This window comes from Primulina huaijiensis, chromosome 5, assembly GCF_012295235.1.
Source record: "Primulina huaijiensis isolate GDHJ02 chromosome 5, ASM1229523v2, whole genome shotgun sequence".
Classification (NCBI taxonomy): Eukaryota; Viridiplantae; Streptophyta; class Magnoliopsida; order Lamiales; family Gesneriaceae; genus Primulina; species Primulina huaijiensis.
In genome coordinates, this window is record NC_133310.1 from 849748 (window position 1) to 863033 (window position 13286).

A 13286-nucleotide genomic window follows, 5' to 3' on the forward strand; every position below is an offset into this window, starting at 1 on the left:
ATGCATATACATATACGATACATGGTTTCATTTTATACATACCCAAACAAATAAAGATCATTTCAACTGCTGCGAGAGATATATGTAATAACTATTGAATGGACTTCTTCTTCTTTTGACACTCCACCAAACACTTATTAATTACATCTATTTTACCCTTTAATTTTGTGTGCACATGCATTTTTGAAAAGTAGAAGACATGAGTTGGAAATACTTTTACAAAAGTTAGCATTAATGTAATAAAAAAGATATGAATGTGCCTTAGCCAATTCAAGAAACTCTAATAAAATACATTTATAATGGGTGATGCAATTTTGGCCCATATTTTTTTTGCTTTCAGTCTTGACTTGAGTATACCCACCTCAATGATTTGACTAGGTTTGGGTCCATTTCATGTGATGAGCACTTTTTTTTCTTTTTTTTTTTTTTTTGGCTATGCTTCGATGTCGTATCTCTCACCTTTTGTGAGCATAAAAAGTTATAGAGGTTGGATTTTTAGATAAGGAAGCTTTCATAGAAGAACATAAATAAATTTATTTAGAAAATATAAAATTTATTGGGCAATTGAGTTCAAGGGGATTGGATTTTTTTTGGGCATTTGAATTTGAAAGAGAAACCATGAATTTTTCCATCCAAATAGAGTCGTACTAACTGCATTAAACTATTTATCGAATAATTACAATGTATTTCAACTACACATTATATGCAATAACTCGAGGCTTGTACACAGTATACACCCAACATGTTTAATTCATGGTTTCCAGTCTATTTCCACAAATGCACCCATATCTTGGGCCTGTCCAGAATATTAGCGGCCCATATCCACATCGAATCAGACAACGGTAAAATCCATCAAGGTTTTCAAATTTGAAAAATCCCATGAAATGAGGAAGCAACGGTCACCAGCCAGCTGTAGAGATTTTCAGAATTCAAAAAAAAAACCTCAACCCAAGAAATTATCTTCTTCTCTCTATCCACCCACCATCTTTACTATAAATTCCTCGTCCGCTAATTTTAACCCTTCGCAATCTCTCTTCGATTTCCTCCAGAGACGTCTTCGTATACGCCTCTGTATTTTGTGTTCTCTATTTCTTCGTTGAAATCCTGTGAAAATGAGGGAATGCATCTCGATCCACATTGGCCAGGCTGGTATTCAAGTCGGAAATGCTTGCTGGGAGCTCTACTGCCTTGAACATGGCATTAAGGTTCGTTATGTTCCACAGTTTCTGTTTAATTTGTTAGATCGAATGAGAAATGTGCTAGATCTTAAATTTTTTCCCTCAGATCTCGGAACTCTCTGCGTTTTTTTATATAAATTCCTCTTGATTTGTGTTTAAGTTCGATCTAGGTTTTTTTGGGATAATTAATTGTCTACGTGAAGATGATACGAGAACTCACGTAGATCTTAGGAAAATACGTGAGATTTTGGATTGTAGCAAATTTTTTCACCGACTTGCATTCTCGTTGTGTGAATACTAGATCCGATCTAATCAATATTTATCGATAGATGTTCTGAGATTGATTTGTTAGTATGTTTCAACTGAAAATCTTCGCAGCCTGATGGACAAATGCCTGGTGATAAAACTGTTGGGGGCGGGGATGATGCCTTCAACACGTTCTTCAGCGAAACAGGTGCAGGAAAGCATGTACCTCGTGCGGTGTTTCTAGATCTCGAGCCAACTGTTATTGATGAGGTGCGCACTGGTGCATATCGCCAGCTATTCCACCCTGAACAGCTGATTAGCGGAAAGGAAGATGCAGCCAACAACTTTGCAAGAGGACATTACACCATTGGCAAAGAAATCGTTGATCTATGCCTGGATAGGATCCGCAAGCTTGCAGATAACTGCACTGGTTTGCAAGGATTCCTTGTTTTCCATGCTGTGGGTGGTGGTACGGGATCTGGGCTTGGATCTCTGTTGCTCGAGAGGTTGTCTGTTGACTATGGCAAGAAGTCAAAATTGGGTTTTACGATTTACCCATCTCCCCAGGTTTCGACAGCTGTTGTAGAGCCGTACAACTCTGTTCTTTCTACACATTCACTTCTGGAACACACTGATGTTGCTGTGCTGCTTGATAACGAGGCTATATATGATATTTGCCGGAAATCGCTCGACATTGAGAGGCCTACTTATACAAATCTGAACAGGCTAATTTCTCAGGTAAACATATGAGATCCATTATTTAATTTCATGACATTTTATTTGTAAAAAAATGATATGGTCCTAAAACCATGTGTTCGTATCTCCAGGTAATCTCTTCTTTGACGGCGTCGTTGCGTTTTGATGGGGCACTGAACGTGGACGTGAATGAGTTCCAAACCAACTTGGTCCCATACCCAAGAATTCACTTCATGCTTTCATCCTACGCCCCTGTGATCTCGGCTGAGAAAGCATACCATGAGCAACTCTCTGTTGCCGAAATTACAAACACAGCATTTGAACCATCGTCCATGATGGTCAAGTGTGATCCACGCCATGGGAAGTATATGGCCTGCTGCCTGATGTACAGAGGTGATGTCGTCCCCAAGGATGTTAATGCTGCTGTCGCAACAATCAAAACAAAAAGGACTATCCAATTTGTGGACTGGTGTCCAACTGGTTTCAAATGTGGTATCAACTACCAGCCTCCAACCGTTGTGCCAGGTGGCGACTTGGCCAAGGTGCAGAGGGCCGTCTGCATGATTTCCAACTCGACCAGTGTTGCTGAGGTGTTCTCGAGGATCGATATTAAGTTCGATCTGATGTATTCTAAGCGTGCGTTTGTGCATTGGTATGTTGGTGAAGGAATGGAAGAAGGTGAGTTTTCTGAGGCTAGGGAGGATTTGGCTGCACTTGAGAAGGATTATGAAGAAGTTGGGGCTGAGTCTGGGGAGGGAGAAGATGAAGACAATGATGATTACTAAGCTGGGGTTGTGTGGCTATTTTGACTGAAGATTGTGAAACCAATGGTCTCATTGGGTTAACTTTTTCACTCGTGTTGCTTTTTGCTACTTGTATGATGTGGCATTTTTCTGTGTGGTCGAGAATAAACATGTTATTGTATCCTCAAAAATTGGTCTTAATGTTTGGAATTTGTGGTGCTCAAACTTTTATTTGAAATTCATGCTTTGGGCGAGGCCTATGCCTTTTTTAAGAAAAATCCTTCCGACCATGGTTAAAAAGCAAGTCCCGTAATGACGAAAACAAAAAGAAAAGATCCTAATTACCCTCAACAAAATTCAATTAGAAAGAACCCGTTAATATCAGGATTCCATGTGACGTAGGAGATGATTTTCAACCTAAAAATGACGCATTACTTTCATGTTTTTTCATCTGATCTGCAATGTAAACAATATGATTGATTCACTGTTCTCACGCGTCTACAATGGATGTTTCCAAAATCTTTCGGAAATTTGAAGCTGAAAGAATCCAGACGAAATTACAGAAACTACATACGGGAGAAGGTTTTACTTCTTCAAGCTAGGTAACGATACGTCTTCCTATCTGTTTTGTCCCTCTCCAAAAACTCACGCTCAATCAGCGATTCAATTCGTTTCTTTATAACAACTGGGTTGGGGAGGAATCGTGGTTGTAGTTGTTTAGTTACCTCGGATACTATGTTATTGTAATTCAGCACCCGCCTGGACTTCATGATCCTCACAATGGCTGCCTCGATCTGAGGTTTTCTGTCCTCTTCCACTCTTTGTCGCATCTCCAGCTTCTCAGATTCAGACTCCTTTTGTGCAACAACAGTACCTATCTTCACCCTGTACAGTTTGGATGTGAATCTATCATTAAAGAAAAAGGCATCATCCTCACCAATATCTTTGCTCATTGGTTCTTTTCTAATGATAATTTTCCCCTTGACACAAGCTAATGACTGCAAGCACCTCTTCAAATCCGAGGGCGGAATCTCAGTAGCTTGCTCTATTTCTTTGTAACTTAGGCAATCGGCGTTATTGAATAGCATAAGGATGCACATTTGATAAGTGGACACACTAAGCTCCTTTTGGACATTTCCAAATGTTGCACCCAAAACAGCACTGCCCATGTTTGTTTGCCACGTTAACCTGCGCCCCGAATGAGTTCCAAGATAGTATGTCCTGAATTTATCGCAAACTCCTAGGATTTCTGAAGGAAGATTGCAAGTCGAGATGGATTGAGTTGGCCACAATCCAGTAGTGAGGACCTGGACTGAAAGTGTTGGTCCATCAGTTATCTCAGCACCCATTGCAGCATGAAACCCCTGCATTGTATCTTGAGAAGTCTTCATATCAGTAAACATTCCTTCCAGCTTTGAGGTGAACTGATAGCCACATTCGGTTTTGAGCTTTACAATCAAGCTTCTCTCTGCATCATCAGAAGCAGTTTTCCCTGAAAGAAGCCTCTTTGCCAGATGCTGCTTGTAGTACTTCTCGAAAATATCCTTCTCTTGGAGGTAGCGAAAAAGAATCATCACTTTATCCAACACAGTCTCTATATCATCTTCTTTGTCCTTTTTTAATCCATTTCGAAGCTTGTCGTCCACAAACAAAGAAATGAATTCAGGGGAGCGTGGATTAAGATTTATGAAATACTCGAAGGAAGAATTCAGAGCATTCTGGAAGATTTTGTCATTATTGAAAGCTAAGCTAATGATCTTGTCAAATCTGTCCTTTCTATTCAAAAGCTCTTGAACAAAATTAAGAGGATCCTTCAACCTTTCTGGATCAGAAATTAGATCCTTTCCAGTTTCTCGAATATGTGAAGTCATGACATCTTTGATTAATGTGAGTCCATTTTGCACTCTCTGTAACAAACTGTACATTCTCCCCAAATCCTCGAGCTTTTCATCAAGTATCAGACAGACCAAACCAGAGTTCTCCATGTGAACTAATCTATGCATATGGCTTTCAATCATCTCTTTTTCTACTACATTGGTTATTTTGGATTCACTTCTTGCATCCAAGTAATGCGATACTCTGTCTATCTCTTCATTAAGTCGTTTTTCAGCTTTCGTCAGATAATCCCCACAATCACAGTTCTCAATAAGCTGTTGAGATTCCACACCATAAAAATTGGCTGACACATCAAGGAACGGCTTTTCGAAGTTTTCTTGGTATACCGAAGGGCCCAAATCAATTAGCATTTTGGTTATATTCCTCATTAGACCTCTATTAATAACATCTCCATTCCTCTCATGCCACACGAGTTCAAGAAGAGTGTCTTGAAGCCGTGTTTGGATTTTGCTAGAGTGGATAACGTTTTCTTTCCATAAATTCAACCCAAGCTCGTGAACAGGAGTCTTACGCGTACTTGGTATATAAGTTCTGTCCATATACATTAATATGTCCCTGACCATTTGCAATGCCTTGTAATGCTCGGCCCATTTCCGATTGAGCTCCTCGAGAAATGTATCACCTTGAGCAGCCTCTATAGACTCGGCTAATTTTACTAAATGTTCAGTCATAGTAGAGCTAAGGCCGGAATAGAGCTTCTCTCCATGTTTGTGCAAGATCATATTATATGCATTCCTGATAACAATAAACAAGCAACTAGGTTTATAAGTATTTTGGATCAGATGCTGTGATCAAGACTACTTTCGAACTATTGAAGACAAGCTGAAACAAAAAACATTCAATACTGTCAATATCTCAAACTAAATTAACTTTTCCTCGAGAAAAGTCATCATCCTGGCATTCACCAAGCACATCATGAAGGGCCCAATCGAAATTCAATAGTTACTTTTAATTTGCCACCAAATCTATCCTCACACTGATTCGCAATTCCAATGTCATAAAGACATAAACTACATATCACGGTCAGCCTACCTTCACCCGATGCCTCTATAGCTGTTGGGAAAAATGTGCTTAACAGCCATTGATTTAAGAAACTTATTTGACCGGATTCCATGCGTTGACTCCCAAAATAAATTGGAGGAACGAAATCCATATTGTATTAGATGTTCATGGCATATTTATTTTCTTTAAACCAATAACAGGAAAATGAAATTTCAAGTCCAAAATTCTTGGTTTGAAATTATTGAATTTGAACAGTGGAGTGAGTGGAGCCATGGCGAAGAACATGGTATTGTCATGGTTCCATGCTTTGGCGTCGCAGTGCCTGGCCAACAGCCCTGAAAATTAAAGCATAGTGCCAGTATTTTACAGATGCAGCCTTTGTGAAAAGACGTCTTTTCAGTACAAAAATTTTGAAAAAATGTAAAGACACTGAGCGCCAGTATTTTATAGATGCACCCTTTGTGAAAAGACATGTCTTTTCAGTACAAAATTTTAAAAAAAAAAAGTAAATAAACCCCCAGATTTCCAAAATTAGTTACTACTTAGTTTGCATTCTTTCCTCTCCCTATTCTCGAATTTCATTCTTATTTCTAATTTTTAAGTTTTTACACTGAATTTGCAAGATGTAAAATTTTGAATTTAAATTTTCTACGAATCCTATGCTTAAATTGGAGATTCGAGTTACATTCAAGAATTTCTTCTGGTTTTTAATTTTTTTCCAACAATAATGTTTAAATATAACAATAAGTCTTTATCGCATTGAGTTGGGTTGTCTATGGTTGTCTACATGTATCCTCTTATATCATTATGCATTTACGCTCTATTTCATATGACAGTTCATCAATATTTTAAAATATTTTATTTGGTTTATCGTTGTGAACCAAGTCTTCCTCGGTCCCTCTTCCTTGAGCTCAACCATGACTAGAGTAAAAAGCTAGGGACTTCAATCCAATTTTGCAAGGCGTGAAATATCTTGAATTTGAATCTTTAAGATTCCCAACTCTTAGAGTTTGAGACTCGGGATTTACTGCACAAAGTTATACAACGTTCTGAGTCTCTGACCATTTTGACGTTCTTATGACTTTAAAATTTGTAGTGATTCAATCTTAAAGCGATATAGATTGTATCTTAGGAAATATGTTGCCAACAGATGGGGTGGCTGAAGACAAAAAGTCAAATTCTTGCCTCCACAGCTCCACTATATCTTTCATCGAATTTCTAGGCATGTTGGTTTCTCGACCAAGAGATACAAATCTAGCCCTAGAAAACTTACAATAACAATAGAAACAAAGCTTTTTGCAGTAACTCGATTTATTCTTAACTTTAAACTCAAACAACAACACGATCAATAATAAAACAAAAAGGAAATTCATCAAAATTCAATTCAATCACTCCAAAGACTTCAAAGATTAATCATAAAACATCAAAGCAGAAGCAAACGAAATGTCAGAAACAATTCAACCAAACGATTAACGGGAAGGAAACCTGTACAACTCCTCGAAGCTGAGACCACTAGCATTGTGATTGTAAATCTCGTGAATCGCGTGCTCCAGAATAGCCCAACTCTTATCCGCGTATTTCGGGTCCACCACCGCCCGATACTTGAACGCCTCTATCTGAAAATTCCTCTTCTTCGGTCCGCTCATCTTAATTCCCCAAAATTTTTCAATCAGAACTGCGAATCGAATCCAACAAACCAACAGATTACTTGAAAGAGAATTCAGGTTCAAGAAAGAAAATCAAGCAACTCGGATTCACGCTCGATTTCTTATTATCGCCCCGCTCGCATAATTGTTCTAACCTACGCCCTTCTCTTTCTTCCCCAGTCCGCCGGTGAAATGGTTCATGTTTCATATTTTTCCTCTTATATAAATCAATTTTATAGTTTTGTTTTACACAATACATGCACAAAAAAATTTTGAATAAAAAAATAATGAGAAATGGGAGATAATTGTTCATCTAAAGAATTAATGAAATTATATCATACTTGAATCAAATGAATAAATACGAAATTTAATATTTCATGATCATGCCAATTAAAATCTAATTTCATGACAATTAGGAATCATTTAGTTTCAAAACATAATTTGTAATTAGAAAAAAATTACAATTTTTGTCTTATATATTTTTCTGTTTATGATTTTAGTTCATGTGTTATCAAATTTCATTTTTAGTATATTATTTTTTTAACAACGTCAAGTGCACTTATGTATTATTGTAATTGAGTCATGTAACGCTAACACATACATTGTTGTGTGAGAATTTTATGTAAAAATGACCAAAAATGAAATACACAAAATTAAAATTTAAAGATGTAAAAGATCAAAATAAAAAAGTCTGAAACAACAAATTTTCATTTGTATTTAAAAAGAGTAGGTCTCTTGTGAGACGGTCTCACGAATCTTTATCTGTGAGACGAGTCAACCCTACTGATATTCATAAAAAAATAATATTCTTAACATAAAAAGTAATATTTTTTCATGGATGACACAAATAAGATATCTGTCTCACAAAATATGACCCGTGAGACCGTCTTACACAAGTTTTTGTCATTTAAAAATACTTATGGACTAGACTATAACCCCCAAGTCTACTCATGCTTTTTATAATCTTGTAAAGATAATCCTCACAAATTATTTTTATATAAATTTTTAATCATATATTGTTAATTTAATTTTCACGACAAAAAATTCTAATGTATGAAGCCTTAAATAATTTTTATTACTTATGATTTGGTTGGGTGATTAAAAAAAATAAGAAAGAAAAGACGTTGAAGACAAAAGTATGTGGTAGAATAAAAATAATGGGATTTCACTCATATACCAAATATCTAATACTACATATTTGTCACACACAATNGTATTTCAATTTTAAGAGTATTATTTTTTATTGTCAATATCGGTAGAATTGATCTGTCATACAGATAAAAATTCGTCTGACTGCGAACTAGCTCAAGTGGTTACCAAAAATCAAGGAACTATGTACTTGTCCTGGAGGTCATAGGTTCGATTCTTGGGGAGACACGTACACTACTGCAAGGGGTAGTGAGTTCTGTGAGTGGGGCCGCGACTGAGTCGTCGGGTCCTTACAATAAAACTCACAGAACTCCCCAACCCAGGTGCTGGAGTCACTGCCTCCCCAAGAATCGAACCTGACGACTCAGCCGGACCTACTCACAGAACTCACTACCCCTGGCAGTAGTGTTCGTGCCTCCCCAAGAATCGAACCTATGACCTCTAAGACAAGTACATAGTTCTTTGATTCTTGGTAACCACTTGTGGGCTACCAGGATTGCAGCCAATATACCTATATGCCAGGAGGTTGAGGGGTCGAATCTTGGGAAGGCACAAACTCCACTTTCGTGGCGTCGAGGAGTCCGATGAGTAAAGTAAGCTGGGTTGGGCCTAGGAACTGTGATTGCAGGGTCCTGAACAGGCAACGGCCTAGGACTTTACAATAAAAGGCGCCTTTTATTGTAAGGACCCGCCGCGGCCTCACTCACAGAATTCACTACCCCTGACAGTAGTGTTCGTGCCTCCCCAAGAATAGACCCTATGACCTCCAGGACAAATATATAGTTCCTTGATTCTTGTTAACCACTTGAGCTGCAAACCACTCTTAAATTAAAACTGCATTATGTTGAGATTGTACGTCATTGGACCCACCAAAATGTTATTATATTTTTTTAGTTATTAAATAATAGTTTGTGTGCTGCTAAAATATGTTCAATTTTACTTTTAAAAACTGTTTTGGTATGATATGGTTATACTAAAATAAAATTAAATTTGTGACTCTACAAATTAAGTTTTAAATATTATGATATTAAATCTTATACGTTAAAAATCTATTTTTTATATATTTTTTAAAAAATATCATAATTGACAAACCAAGCATTCGAATTTAAAGATCACATTATAAATGGTTCTTATTCATAGGTTTATCCTCTTTTATCCGGAAGAAAAATAATCGAGTCTCCAACTTAAAACCTCGTCCCAAACCAAACATTTTGACATCAGTAATGAAACGTTTTACTCGAGTCCTAGAAGTTTACTTGCTCACGTGCTCGTTTAAATAATTTAATTATTGATATGTAGAAATTTTTAATCTTCAATTAAATATATAACTTTATTCTTCTCTTAAGCAATAATTTAATTAAGTGTTACTCTAAAAATTTATTGTAAAAAATAAATAAAAATTCAACGCATACATCACAAGTTTGGCCGAGTCCCAGAAGTTGACTGTACACGTGCCACGAGGTTCCCGGGCTCATCCGAAGCAAGCACAAGACGATGTCGTTTCTTCAGACATTTACAGACAGACGAATCTGCCCTCAGTCATTGTCTCAATTCTCGGAGGATAGAGAGATGAACAGATGTGTAAATACTGCTCCTCGTCAAGGACATTGAGTAATTTCACTTATCCTGGCCTTGTGGCTGGCTCATGCCATCCCCATTCGGGGCAAACGCCGGCCACACGCCCACTCATGCAATATAGCATTCGCCCACATTCCTTCGTATAAGTTATGAATGACCGAATTCGATTCCCTGTTTGAGTAATTTCTGTGGAATTTCGAGGTATGTTCTTGATTATCTGTTTCAAAACTTCTAAATTTTTGCCTTTGTTGATTGTTGAAGATTTGTTTGTTTTCTTTTTGGTCGATTATTAGGGGAATAAAGATTCACAGAATGGGTTCTGAAGCTGGTGATTCAGTCATTAATCAAGTCAATGCAACAACAAGGTTCGTTTGCTTATTGTTTTTATGTGCATTAGGTGACCGGAGCTCTGTTGTAGATGAATTTTGAGTTCATGCATTACTTTTAGGGGATTTTTTCCATCAAAATCGATTCAGAGATTAAGAATTACTGGTTGGGAACAGTTATGACTTATGAAAAGTGAAGAAAATTTATGGCTGAAGTCGTTCGTTTGTGTCTTCTTCTTTGGCTGATGAGGAGCTTTCCGTGGAGAAAAGGATATGTGCATCTAACATTTTGTCAAATGCAATAATTTAACCTTCAAGCTTCATCGTTGCTTTGCTATATTAATCCAGTTCGAAGATTTGTGTAGGTATATAGGAAATGTTGTGTATACTATGCTGGTTCGGCGCTTTCGATGTTTGCTTTCGTGATTATGTTTTCCAATTTTCGGTAGAGGAATTTGTAATGTTGTGATAAACTTACCTTGTTCTTACAAACGAACTGATTCTTGATGCTGCAGGTTGTGCCCCAGAAAAAAGAACCTGATTAAAATTCCAAGAAAAATTCACAAAGCTGAAAGGGAAAAGCTAAAACGAGACCACATAAATGAATTATTCTTGGATCTAAACAAAGCTCTTGGTAATGCCCCTGCAATCATGAGTTCAGATTTTGATATCCGTTTATAGTTAAAACTTTTTTCGCATTTATGTTGTGAGCTTATTTTAGTGACCCTTCATAACTGTTTTTCCTTGTTGGATACATGTTTATAATGCATAGAAATTATATGTGCAGATCTGAATCATCCAAGTAATGGGAAGGCCTCCATGCTGAGAGATACGGTCCGGCTTCTAGGAGAATTGCTGGCGCAGGTGGACCACCTGAAAAACGAAAATGCTGCGCTCTTGTCCGAATCTAATTATGTAAGTTCTAATGTGCAGCTTTTCATATTGGATATTGAGTGTGTTTGTTTTTGTACAGTTACAGAATTATATAAATGGAATTTACCACTGTCCTACTGAAAGATGAGGGATTCATGATTTACAATTCTATGGATAGGTTACAATCGAGAAGGATGAACTCATAGAGGAGAATTCTGCTCTAGATGCTCAGATCAAGAAACTGCAGAGTGAAATAGACGAGAGGGAGAATAGCTCAAACTCTGATTATTCACGGCCTCAGAGCAATGGTACGACTCCAGCATCAGAAGATCACGTTGCATTGCCTCTACTTCATAATGCATCAGATTCGACCTCGATTTTAGGTCCCATATATGTCATGCCCCTTCATCCTGACTCCCAAGTATATCCCAGCCACTACTCTGAGACTAATACAAGCATGGTTCCGAGTGTGAGCAGGCCACAACCCCGTTACGCATCATCTTCCGACTCATGGCCGTTGCATATTCTTACCAAACAGGCAAATGTGGCTGAGGATGTTTGACAGTTGCTTTGGCCAGCTTTAGGAACCAAAATGGTGGAGTGAATTGAGTCTGGCTCGGATCTCTCTTGATTTAGAACACGAGCTCACTTGATAACGATGATTCACATATCGAATCCATTCTTGTTGAGTTTTATACCAAAGTAAATATAGAAGTTTCCAAAGTGTTTGGAGTGTTGGAGATTCCAACTGACGAGTTCGCTGTCTCGTGAACACTTTGTTACACATTTATGTATTATTAATCTTTCGGAAAATTACACGTTAAATTTGTTAGATTCGACTTTCTTGATGTTATAGTACTAGGTTACTTGGTGGATTTCTCTTGCAAGTTAATTGGAGTTGATAAAGTTTGATATGTAAATCTGATTTACTTTTTTATTATTAGTAATAAAGTTAGAATGATGACATATCGGTATAATACCAAATTTATTAACATTTCGCAAGCATTAGATTACTTTGAAAATGATAAGATAATAAAATAAATTAAATAAGCATATTTTTATTCCACACGTACAAAAGCCGAGGGCACAGCATATATGTGACCAAGTTCCTATAACAAGCCATAATACAAGCATCCAAGCTACATTACAATGGGGAGAAATTTGATAACAAAGCCTCCTCTCGTTTTATTTATTCCTATGATATCATGCTCAATATCCCATCTCAAGAAATCCTGCGCCAAATTCAAAAACATCAAAATATAAAAGACAAGGATTAGTAAAAAAAATGCAAAATTAATCGTGCGGTTAATTAAATAAAGGTGTGTCATGTCTGTGCGTGACATGCATGCAAGAGGCTGTCGAAATTGAATGCTCACGTGCTGCAGTCTACGTTGGGAGAAATAGAATATCCAACGGAAACACCACATCTTCCGGGGAGGTTGGCAGCTGCATCCTGCTGGACGGGGATGCTGGAGGCGGCGGACTTCATGCAGTAGCACGCTGTCTGCCTATCCTGCTGTGACTGAAGACTGCCGCTCAATCCCGACACGCCGCTACAGCACTGAGACGAGGGGTCCCCGCCGGAAGTCAGGTACTGCAAGCATGGAGAAAGGTACCCCTGCACGTCACCGCATGAAATGGCCTCCCCCGGCCGCACCGCCATGGAGACCACCGCAAGAACCACAAGCAATATCATCGCAAATCCCTTCATGTTTAATATGATCTCGAATGAATTGCATGGGGTTGTGGGATTTATAGTTGCATATGACAATGCGGTCAAAATTATGACATGAGAAATGGTTGAATATTTTGGATTATTTGATTTAATGTAATTGTCATTTAGTTACTGTATTTAGGAAAGTTTTATAATTGCCGATAGGTGTGGGGGTGGGGAGGATTTAGTTAGCAGATTGATGATATATGTTGGTTGCATTTAAGCCTGGTTATATATAT

General features: G+C 37.6%; 4 protein-coding genes across 4 annotated transcripts; 2 read left to right on the forward strand and 2 right to left on the reverse strand.

Moving 5' to 3' along the window:
* The first annotated feature begins 947 nt into the window (after positions 1-947).
* On the forward strand, positions 948-3101 carry LOC140976142 (tubulin alpha chain). The gene is made up of 3 exons (XM_073440053.1): positions 948-1205; positions 1557-2162; positions 2252-3101. Exons 1-3 carry the CDS (start codon positions 1113-1115, stop codon positions 2903-2905), a joined length of 1353 nt encoding a protein of 450 aa, XP_073296154.1. The 5' UTR covers positions 948-1112; the 3' UTR covers positions 2906-3101.
* Positions 3102-3380: 279 nt separating this feature from the next.
* Positions 3381-7620, reverse strand: LOC140976141 (cullin-3A-like). Its single transcript, XM_073440052.1, has 2 exons — positions 7247-7620; positions 3381-5494 (listed from the first exon to the last, which is right to left on the reverse strand). The coding sequence occupies exons 1-2, from the start codon at positions 7405-7407 to the stop codon at positions 3457-3459; spliced, it is 2199 nt and encodes a 732-aa protein (XP_073296153.1). The 5' UTR covers positions 7408-7620; the 3' UTR covers positions 3381-3456.
* Positions 7621-10165: 2545 nt separating this feature from the next.
* On the forward strand, positions 10166-12273 carry LOC140977491 (transcription factor bHLH47). The gene is made up of 5 exons (XM_073442227.1): positions 10166-10335; positions 10428-10499; positions 10976-11094; positions 11248-11375; positions 11512-12273. The coding sequence occupies exons 2-5, from the start codon at positions 10447-10449 to the stop codon at positions 11893-11895; spliced, it is 684 nt and encodes a 227-aa protein (XP_073298328.1). The 5' UTR covers positions 10166-10335; positions 10428-10446; the 3' UTR covers positions 11896-12273.
* Positions 12274-12705: 432 nt separating this feature from the next.
* On the reverse strand, positions 12706-13044 carry LOC140977424 (non-specific lipid-transfer protein AP10-like). The gene has a single exon (XM_073442169.1). The coding sequence runs from the start codon at positions 13042-13044 to the stop codon at positions 12706-12708; it is 339 nt and encodes a 112-aa protein (XP_073298270.1).
* Positions 13045-13286: the final 242 nt, after the last annotated feature.

Coding starts and splice junctions, on each gene's coding strand:
- LOC140976142 (XM_073440053.1), top strand. CDS start 1,113: ATGAGGGAATGCATCTCGATCCACATTGGCCAGGCTGGTATTCAAGTC. Junction 1,206..1,556: donor GCCTTGAACATGGCATTAAG/GTTCGTTATGTT, acceptor AAATCTTCGCAG/CCTGATGGACAAATGCCTGG. Junction 2,163..2,251: donor TGAACAGGCTAATTTCTCAG/GTAAACATATGA, acceptor TCGTATCTCCAG/GTAATCTCTTCTTTGACGGC.
- LOC140976141 (XM_073440052.1), bottom strand. CDS start 7,407: ATGAGCGGACCGAAGAAGAGGAATTTTCAGATAGAGGCGTTCAAGTAT. Junction 5,495..7,246: donor AGCTTCGAGGAGTTGTACAG/GTTTCCTTCCCG, acceptor TATTGTTATCAG/GAATGCATATAATATGATCT.
- LOC140977491 (XM_073442227.1), top strand. CDS start 10,447: ATGGGTTCTGAAGCTGGTGATTCAGTCATTAATCAAGTCAATGCAACA. Junction 10,500..10,975: donor CAAGTCAATGCAACAACAAG/GTTCGTTTGCTT, acceptor TTGATGCTGCAG/GTTGTGCCCCAGAAAAAAGA. Junction 11,376..11,511: donor TCTTGTCCGAATCTAATTAT/GTAAGTTCTAAT, acceptor TTCTATGGATAG/GTTACAATCGAGAAGGATGA.
- LOC140977424 (XM_073442169.1), bottom strand. CDS start 13,044: ATGAAGGGATTTGCGATGATATTGCTTGTGGTTCTTGCGGTGGTCTCC.